This window comes from Taurulus bubalis, assembly GCF_910589615.1.
Source record: "Taurulus bubalis genome assembly, chromosome: 19".
In the NCBI taxonomy this organism is placed as follows: Eukaryota; Metazoa; Chordata; class Actinopteri; order Perciformes; family Cottidae; genus Taurulus; species Taurulus bubalis.
This window is the reverse complement of record NC_136607.1, coordinates 3948532-3959343: the sequence shown is the minus strand read 5'-3', so window position 1 is coordinate 3959343 and position 10812 is coordinate 3948532. Positions and strand designations below refer to the sequence as shown.

General features: G+C 40.4%; 1 protein-coding gene across 1 annotated transcript in view; it reads right to left on the bottom strand.

Moving 5' to 3' along the window:
- Window positions 1–7954: 7954 nt before the first annotated feature.
- Window positions 7955–10812, bottom strand: part of tcf4 (transcription factor 4) — a 197980-nt gene continuing 195122 nt past the window's right edge. Inside the window, exons 18-20 of the mRNA XM_079234873.1 lie at window positions 10356–10585; window positions 9584–9722; window positions 7955–8009 (exon numbers count right to left, since the gene is read on the bottom strand). Coding sequence (XP_079090999.1) covers window positions 7961–8009; window positions 9584–9722; window positions 10356–10585 — 418 coding nt within the window. The 3' untranslated portion in view covers window positions 7955–7960. The remainder of the gene's footprint in view (window positions 8010–9583; window positions 9723–10355; window positions 10586–10812) is intronic.

Here is a 10812-nt window from a genome sequence, read left to right as displayed (position 1 = left end):
GAAAGTTTATGACATCCATCCAGTTCTTGGATCCCTTGCTGCTCAGTTTACTTTGATAGACATTTATGTTTTTTTAGTTTTTTTATGAGCAAATGTGTCCACAAAATGAATCAAACGTCTGTGGATCTCCTTCTTCCACCGCTCTATGCTTTCCTTTCCCCTCCAATGAAAAGAAAGAGGCGCTCAAAGCGCTGCATTATAAAAATGGCACATTTATTGCTACAGGACGGACATGAACATGAACCTCATTGAATCACGACAAGATGAGAACCAACAGCCAACTGTTGGGCGGGTACGAGAAAGAATAAAACCCTCAGCACAGAAATAGAAAAGAACCTGTTCCCCCAACACCTCCACTGATCTGCAATAAAAACTAAGTGTCATAATAATAACAACATCAACAATAACAGCAATCGTAAGGACAATAATAATAATAATAATAATAATAATAATAATAATAATAATAATAATTAAAAGTAAAAAGTAAAAGAATACAACAGTAACCAGAAATAATTAAGAAAATGGGAAGTGTTGAAAAATACAATGGAATACAGATTTGAGGCACTGGGGAACTGGGGGAAAAACTGCTGTGTTTTCGTATGATTTTTTTCTTCTTTTCTTCTCATTTAATTTTTTTCCCAGATATTTTGTTTCGTCCTCCGTTTGTAAAATAAAGTAACAAATTCATCATTCATTTTTAGAACATTTCCAAAAAAAATGGAATATGTTATAGTTATTCTGTTCTCATACAGTAATCTGACATTTTTTGTTTTTTGTCTACTTGTTCTTTTCAGTATTCATGGTATAAAAGGATTGCCCGTGCAAAAAAATAAGCCAAATATATTTCAATTTATGACTGATTAACTTTAATGTGCTTATATAATAGGGTGCACTACGTCTAACCAATAGCAAAAGAGCACTCGGCAAAGGAAGCTTTAACCAAAAGCCCAGGCACTGATTTCAGGGTCATTCTGATGTGCGTTTTTTTTTACTTTCCCATCTCTTCACTGAATTGCATCACAAGGAACAAGAGAAAGAAAAAAGGCCTCAGTCCATATATGTTCACCTTCACATAATGATTACAATACTGGAAATGAAGCATGTCTTTCAAAAGGACAAAGAGAGGCCATGATGAACTGAATAAGAGGATGAGTCTCCTCACCTCCTGTCGGTTTGTGTGTTTGTGCTTATTGTTCATTGGGTCGTTGGAAAGTCCAGTGTATGTGTTCCATAGGGATATTTTTTATGATTTTTTAATCTGTCAATAAATTGTTCTTTTATATTGCTAAATTGTATTTAACTTGCTTATACTAAAAAAAAGAAGAAAAGGATTAGATCGGTACAGATGTGTAGGTGGTTGCTAATTGACACCAAATTTGCTGCGATTAAATTCTGAACTTTTCAGAGAAACTGCACCGTCCATCCGTCCTCATCTCAAATACATTCACGACCACCCGACACATTTCTAAGTCGTGTTCCTGAAAATCTGCATCAACTCCAAATATGTCTTTTTCACGTGTTTATTGAATAGCTGTATGAAAAAAAGAGGAAACAGCGTGGTTGTAGCAGCAGCTAGCATTGCAGCTCTCTGCTGCGTTGCCAGGTTTGACACTCTGGTAATCTACTGACCCCAGAACCTGTGGTCTCTCAATGGGCCGGTGATGAGCTCATTAGCTGCATTATCAACATGTGAAGCACAGGGCTTGGGAGATGTTGGAAGGGTTCCTTTTCTTTTCTTGGAGTTAGGCAAGCAGTTTCCTTGCAGTCTTTGTGCTAAGCTTGGCTAACGCATCCTGGACCTACCTCTGTAATGGACACGCAGGAAGGAAACAGATCTGACTGGAGGGAATGTGTGGTTGGGAATAACTAACTGCTGAACCATGAGGCTTAGCGCCAAAAATACTGAATTTACTGACATGTTAAATGTCAAAAATGTATTCATTTGCGACTGCTAGTATTGACTTTAGCTTACTGAGCAAGAAGAGCACAAAAAACCTTCTGGCTCATTAGACTTGGTGAACGAACATATTACACGTTGGAGCGGATCAGAATCACAGGGAAGATCTGCATTATTTTATATATTTGCATTAACATTGCAAGATAGGGCATTCTAGTTGTATTACGCTGAGATGTAGAATCACCTGTGACATGTGTGTTTGATAAAAACTAAAATACTGGTGAGGTTTAAGAAGCTTAGGTCCCAAGAATAAATCAATTCAGTAATTCAAAATTCGGAAAAAGTATGTTCTACTTATTCTTGAATATGAAACTGGAAAACTATTCAAGTGAAATAGAGTTTTAAATATTTTTTTTCTTTTGGCAGTGACATTAGTACGACTTGAACGGTCCGTTATGTCGAGGTTTAAGAAATGAAAACAGCTTCAGAGGAATGATACTTGTCTACAAAGGAAATGCTATGTTAACATCCAGACTGGTCATTTGTATAAAATGTTTTAAGTTATTCTCTTTTGTGTCTAAATCTACAAATGTCCTTTTGAATGATATAAATGTACCAAATGTGTTGTGCTACTGATGTTGGCTGCTCTGCCTGGAGGATACCCACGTTATGATGTCATGTCAATGGGGGAAGCTTCATGAAAAAGAGAGAAGCGCTTCCTGTTTCTGGCATCGCAGAGAAAACAAAGGACAGGAGTGGCCATTTTGAATTCAACTCATTATTGTAGTAAAACTGGTACAGAGTAACAGCTCACAAAGCTCATGGCACAGTCACTGAAGAAGAGAGATGAGGTGTGTATGTACAAGGAGGGGAAAGAAAATAACTTTTGGCTAAAAGAAACATCAGGGGTAACATAAGGATGAAGATACTGTAATTCAGGAGATGACTTGATTATACAACAAAGAGAAAGTACGAAATGAAGCATTGCAAAAATAACATTACGCAAAAAATACATTGAGCACTTACACTGACAGATTCAATCCTCGTGTTTTACCTATAGGTCCAATTCAAAGCAGCTTCTCCTTTTTACAAAAAGCTCAATTTGTATGGCAAACACTACAAACAAATGACTGAACCTGCCTTGCACATGATCGGAAATCTTTTTGGGAAAATAGCTGATAAGATTGTTTGCTGACGACCTGCTTTTTTTATATTAGAGACACTCCAATCTTTAACAAAATGTTCATATATTAATCTTGAATCAGGTGCTGAGGGTGTTTCATTTCATCAACATTTACAACCCATCCTGAAGAGAACAAATGCACAGGAGTCAGAGCCGGCTCAAAGCCACCAGGTAGAATTTCATTTGTCAACACTCTTTGGGGCCCGCAGCTCAATTCTGTCCGAATTTCTGCTTAATTGCAGAAATGGAGGCCTGGATTCTTAAGTTAGAATTTCAGTCTAACATAAAATCATAGATTTTGTTAGACTACCAACAAGTTTCTGACAACTTTTTGTATTATTTTATAACCAATTTGTATTTGTTAAACATTTTTGATTATCAAAATAAATTTAGCAAAACCAGGTAGTATACTTTTGAGTTCTGACATCCTTTGTTTTTGTGAATTAACTTGGAATGGAACAAGTATTTGTCTTTGTTTTCTCTGTTCCTCCTTGTCAATCAAAATGAATCCTCCATGTGAACCACAGGCCCGTCTCCGGCTCTGACGCCAGTGATTCTTGGCGTTAGCTAAGAGAATAATTTGACTTTCACTCCAGACGGTCGACCAAAACCACAAACAGTACTGAGCACCACGGACTGAAGCTAAGGGATGGCACCTGGCTACTGTAGGACCAACACAACCGCACTAAAAATCAAAACAAGTTCATCATCACTGCCTATCACCCCACAGGACATGTTTTATGACTATTTACACTTTTCTCTGCAAAAAATACATTTAAAAATGGTAATGTCATGAGGCATGGAGAATTAAACAAATATCATTTATCTTTTATGATTTCTGATTCCTCCCACAATCCCTCAAAAATGTTTCCCACAGATATAAACATAATGTTGAAAAATTAAAAAAAAAGTTATTCTGAACCTTTGACCTCACTACATTTTCAATGTGACACATTTTTTCAACACACACTGAATTTTACGTTTTTCATATTTTAACAAAAAAACTGATACAACATATTTCTAAAACACAAAGTAACAACAGTCTACATGTAAAAATATAACTTTTACATACACAATTTCAAAATAATGGTAAAGTTTGCCATTTTGTTGCATACAATTTACAAACGTCTGTGTGTTGTTGCCTTGGATAGAAAGCAGTGAGTGGAGCTGATGGAACTCCGGTCCCGTTTTGTCCTGCGCAGGGTGCCGTACTAGTCAGTGCGTCGTCATGGCATCAAGACAACACAACAAAGTCAGCTGGAAAACACTGAGGGGCCTCGCCAACTTCCGCCTGTTCAGTCCTTGAGAAAATAATTCCTCCCCAAGCAAACGCTCCCTTGCAACAGAAAATAAAAAAATAACAGAAAAGGGCACCCTCCTTATATATTGTATATACTTTTTTGTACATTTATATATAGATTGATTTACTCAAATAGATTCTTTTCCAGTTTCCGTGCCTTCCTGTTGATTGGGTAGGATTTGAACCATCGACAGAGAACAACGCTGTCAAACTGCGAATTGTGTCGTTTTTTTTTTCTTCTTTTTTTTTTTTTTTTTTTTACATTTTCTATAATATACATGTAAACCAGAACAGACAAAGAAAAAGTAATAGGAGAAAAGAGTCTTCTTAAAAAAGCAAGAGAGAGAGAGAGAGAGAGAGAGAGAGAGAGAAAAAGAAAATCTGTTTTACAACATACGACCACACACTTTGTACTGAAGACTACATTGGCTTACGGACAAGCCGATCAAATATTGATAAAAAGCTGATAAGCTATATTACAAGAAGAGACGCATTGATCACCATGGAAACAGGGCTGGGGCTTGGAACAGGAAGGGTTTGGGGGTGATGGGGAACTTGAGGGGGAGGAGGGGATGGGGGCTCATCTTGCTAAATCAAGCGTCTGTCTCATTGGCTCGAAGCCAGATCACGCCGTCTACTTACATATAAGCGAACAGTACATTAAATACAGTTTAGTTGTTGTTTTTTTTATCCAAAAAATACTTTTTTTTCCTTTTTAGCTTTTTTTAAATTCCCAGGTCTGGTAAAAAACCTGACTGCATAGAACCTAACGACTAAGAACAGGTTTCCCTAAGCTTGCATCCTATTAAAAGACCAGGTAAATGTCCTCCTCTGGCAACTCGAATGATATGAACTCTAAAAAGGCACATCGGTAGAAGTGTGAATGTTCAAATTGCATCTGTGGGACCACTTAGATGGGGCAGGAGTCTGGGGAGAGGGGCTCTGGTTTGGGGATCATAAGGCTAGGGTCAGCAGAGAAGAACTGGGACTGGGTTTAAACAAAGGCCTGGATGGAGGAAGGCTCAGACTCAGACTTTACCTCAGAAGGTAAAAGGGGACTTTCAGATTGACACCAGAAAACAATGGACGTTGTTGCAGATATTCTGTCGTAGACCGTGATGCATAGCAATGCAATGAACACTTTGTTTTCCTTCCTGACCCATCTAGTCTGGATTAATCTATTCCAGGTCACAGTCATGATTTTTGCCACTGCCACAGTCCCGTTTTGTCCTGATCCGATTTCTTTCCCGATCCTGCATCACTCCCAAGTCAATCTTCTTCCAAACTTCTACACAATAACTCTGGGTCAGTACTGATCTGGTCTCATATGATTCAAATATGTTTTTAATGTACACGTATATGGACCATACCAAGGTAATCAGAATGTCTGAACCCTCGGTCAGACATGCCAGACTCAAGACCAGATCTGAGGCTTTAGTCTCTCCATTGCAATGCAGACAAGAAGACAGTGTTCACAATGTTGCCAGACATCGACATCACAACAACATTGCAAGGTCAATGCAATTGGTAGCAGCTAACGGTCTCAGCAACAGACACCTCAGCAACCGCCAAGTCGTCAGTTATTTTTGCAAGACAGCAAATGTCAATCAGAAAGTCCCCCGAGGTCTTTACTCAGGGCAGGGCCGTCCAGAGTTGAGGTTAGAGGTTCAGGGTTTTTGATCTGCCAGAAACTAAACCAGGAAATGAGGGAACCAAATGAATCCAACACACGGATGCTGTGACTACTGCTGCTTGGCCCCCAGAAGAAGAGAATACACCCCTTGCCGTGATGATTGCTCCCTTGCTTCCCCTGCAGCGGTGCCATCGTGTAGAACAATAGCTTCTTCCTGCTCTGCCTCTATCTCCTAAGGACGTTGGCCCACTTAAATCCTTTTACCCATCAATGACTCCCAAAACTCTCATAGTTCGGGCCTTCGGGGACATCCGGACCACTCGATTCAAGTGATCGTAATTCAGGGAATGTGCTAAAACATGGAACAGAACTCCCTTCAGTGCTCAGTGCAGCCCTCCTCCCTCTCACCCAGACACCCCGTTTGTGTCATCTGTCCATCCTGCCAACCATCTGCCCAGCTATCCTTCGGTTTCAGCAAGGGCCCGGACACCGATGAGAGCTCCTGCGTGCTCTGACCTGTGGGCAAAAGACTCCGGGTCGGGATGTTTGTCCGAAATCGTGATTTTTTTGCATTCGCACAACAAAACCCACAACAACAATCTTGAATGAAGGGGTCAAGAAAAGTCTTTCCTGCTTGCGCTGCATTTAGAAGTACACCTTTTCTTTACTGCATGATTCCTTCCTTCATGCTTTTTCGTCTGTAATTCTAGCTTCAATAATTGAAACGCCTCATCCCCTCGGGAGTCATTCACTGGTTGATTGATTAGCTGGTTCAATGACTGATGGAGTATTCTCTTCCTCCCAGTAGATACACACGGGCCAACTGTCCGGGCTTTTGTATTTGGGGTCACACTAAAAAGTGAGCAGTTTGTACAATTGTGCCACTTGCCATCAAAGTCAACGTGGCTATTAGCATAAAACACCAATACAAATACACAAAGAGATTGGAATTTTTTTTCACACTGACAATCTACTGTAATTGTTTGCAGGTCAAGAGGGAATGCATGAGAAGGGGGAGAACGAGTTGCCCCCGTTGAGCCTTGTTTTTCTCGAGGCATGATAGTCAAAAAGCGTTTGCAAACGTAATTGGTTTGTTCAAATGACTCGGCACCTAATACCTTCTTTTAAATTTATACTTTGATCTGTGGTAAAGTGTGGCTTGTAAAGTATGAGTGGGCAGCTGGCTTTTGCAATACTTGTTGACATTGTCCTGTTTTTTTGCTTCTACGTGTGTATCTATCTGACCGGTTTGCATCCAAGAGGAGATCAGGCACAGCTTCATCCACAGTGTGGCGTTAGATTGCCATTCAGTCAGAGACGCGCTGAAGCCGCGTTCAACGGCGGCTGCGCAATGTTGCTTTAAAAGAAAAGAAAAGAAAAACAACTCTTTAAAACACTTTGTGATATGTTTTTGCTCCGTTCTGAACAACCCGTACCCTCCTCACTGCCCGCGTCCTGTTGCACTTTTTTAACAAGTTTTTTGTCATGTTTGTTTTTCTCATATATATATATATATATATATATATATATATATATATATATATATATATAGAACCCTTTTGTTCTTTAACACTGGGAATGCTGATAAAACAAGTAGTACAAGAAGAAAAATTTCCTGGATGATGTGATTCCAAAGACTTGTCCATTGCTGTAACTTTGTGTCAAATCTCCCACAGACCGCCGCTTCGTAGCGGCCGTGTGACAGCGGCCGTTGAACGTCTCCACAAAGCAGCGTCCAGTTCCCTTCGCTGGAGACGCAAAGTGACGACAGCGACTAATGTGACTCTGCAGTTCGTGTTCTCAACAGAAGACGGAGACGAAGGTGAGGAAGAGGATAAGAGACAGACGAGACAGAGAGAGAGAGGCTGATCTGATGGGTCAGGCCGCAGATCCAGAGATCGGAGGAGGGGGGGGTCGATCGATTGCCGGGTTGTCATGGAAACGCTGTCAGAGGAAGTGGTCACTCATCATCTTGATGAACTCTGGCACCTTGGACCTGGAGAGACAAAGAGGAAACAAAAGAAGAGGGGTAAGGGCGGAGGTGGGTTAGGGGTCACTAGTACTCGCACACAAACACAGATTCACTGTGACTGTAGCGTCGGGTTCCCGCTGGAGTCAGATGGCGAACACTCGGCTATTTCTAATACATATATGGATGGATTTTGAAATATGAAGATGTGGTTTACAGTAGATGTCGCAGATGTCAAAGCTGTTGTTGAAGATTACAAGACGGGGAAGCTCCTCCCCTTCCTGGCGTAGAACCCTAATAGTGGTAGCGGTATTTCTTTCACCCCACTAGGGCTAAAAATATGTCTTGATTAACTGTCGTGAAAAGGAAAAGTTCATGAAGTATCAGAAAATAAAGGGTTCATGTTCTGGGGAGCATGACTGCTCATTAAATTCCTTAAAATTAAGATTGCAATTATTTGTATGATTATTCGTTGACTAAAAAAAATTATTGTGAAAGCCAAAGTGTACAAGTGAACTGTTTGGCCTGAAAGTAATGCCAGGGGAAAATCTTAACTCTTCATAATAATGTACATTTTTAGGAAGCAAAGTGGCTTTGAAATATTTTGGACCCAGATGAATCTGTATGTATTTAATAATGGGTCACACAACTCGATTTGAATCGGATCAAGGGCGCCTCCTCGCAGCACAGGTCAAGTCGTGCATTTCAAGTTTCATGTTGAAACCCGCAAAAAAACAACCATTGTCTCAAGAAGAAAAGCTGTGACTTAATTTCTTTCACTGTAAAGCTTGTTCAGATAAGAAACTCTGACTGACTCCTGCTTATTATCAAGGACCTTTAGTACCTCAGGACTACAGAACATCGGGAAACAAGCTCAATGAAACTGACCGGCTCCACAACCCGACATGCAAACACAGGTACAATGTGAATGTTTCCAAACGGTGCAGAACAAAGAACAGCCACAGACACACACATCACACACCATATCACACTTACTGCCAATCTGTTGTTACAATGTACCCGGACTAGACAGAAACTCCTGTTCTGGCCTCTGATTTGATTGACATGGAAGTCATTTGACCTCAATGGCTTTTGGTCTACTTGTCTGTGTCAATGTTAACCCTTTGTTTTCTCCCCTACATAAGAGTGGCAGTAAAAAATGATAAAAACAAAGTCAAAAGACACAAATATATCTTTATCAGTAAATTTAGTCTGAAATGGTTACCAATGAGAAGACTTATTTAAACTATAGTGTATTTAACTTACTTGAAGGAATCGTTTTTACACTTTTATTTACAAATAGACACCAAATAGGAAGCTTTGTTTTCTTTACCAATAATTTTTTGCCCACCTTAGTGCCTCTATAGCCAATACACATTTTCTATAACAATAGTCATGTTTTTGTTTCTATAATTCTGTTTAGCAGGAAACTATACAGACATAATGACGAATGATAACTTAAGGATTTACAAGCGGATTGCTTGAAGTTTCTGGTTTCTGTTTTCTGATTCTTTGGTTTTGAATTAAAGGTACAACAACAGACTGGTGTATAAGTGAAACCTTCTGACCATCCAGAGGGAGGAGATGCTGCTGCGCTTTACATTTGTCCCAGCGGGTTGGACACGTCGCTCATGGCGTGGTGCGCGGCGGCCAGCGAGAGGGGATTCCCGTCCGAAGACACGGAGACCTTCTCCTCCTCACGGCGCTTCAGACAGGCCGCCTTGGGGTTCAGGTTCCGCTCTGGACCGAGGGAGAAAGAGAGAGAGATATTGATATTATTTATGGTATGTTTTTGCCCTGACTGTGTTTTCCAGTGAGCTCTTTCACTCCACAACTAGTTTGACTAAAGTCGATAAAAGCCCAAACCTCCAGCCAGGTTGAACAACAGGTGCCACTGCTGCCCTCTCCTGGAGCTCTGGTAGCACTACATATGCAGGACATCTATATTTAACCTCATGAACATGGATTTCCATCTTGAATTCCCCTCAAAGAAATTTAAGATTTAAAATAAAGGGGACATTTTGGATTTTAGAATATTACCAGTCTTTAAGATCCCTCACTGCAGCTACATTTGCTTATTGCATAGAAAATAAAACAGCAACAAATCTCACATGTTACCACGTTCTTATCATGAGATTAATTTAGACTAATTTTCAGTTATAGTAAAGAGTCTTCCTTTTTCATGAACTACTGCAATCAAAAAAGTTAAAGATCAGTGAACGTTTTCATTGTTCCATCACTTCACTGGATTGGGTTCAAACTCGATCTCCATCCCTCGATGTGATTCATTCATTACTTTCACAACCCTGTCAGTTGAACAACAAGCTGCAGGATGTCAGTGTGTTTGTGTTTGTTTTTTCACATTAGACCGACCTCGGACTTGCTGCTCCAGGCTGAGGATGACGGCCACGGCCTGGTGCAGGATCAGTAACTTGGTCTGCGGTTTGTCGCTCTTCAGGTGCAGCTGCACCATCTTGCCGAGCTCCTTGAACGCCTCGTTGATGTCGCGGACCCGCAGACGCTCCCGCGCGTTGTTCGCCATCCGCCGTTCCCTCTCTCGCTCCATCTTCTGCTCCGGAGACAGGTCCTCGTCGTCCGGGTTGCTACGGTGACATGACACGAGGAAGCGGTTAGGATGGATGTTTCTCGAAATAACTTGATAATTATTACTATAATATTATTTTTAGTGCAGAATTGACATGAAGGAACTATATTAAGAATTTGTAATCCTGCAATCTGAATCCTGTCTGGAGCAACGACTTCATTTCAATTGAGAAGAGAAGCTTCTGCTTTCTTTGTTGTTGTTTTTTGTGTAAAATTTGACTTTTAC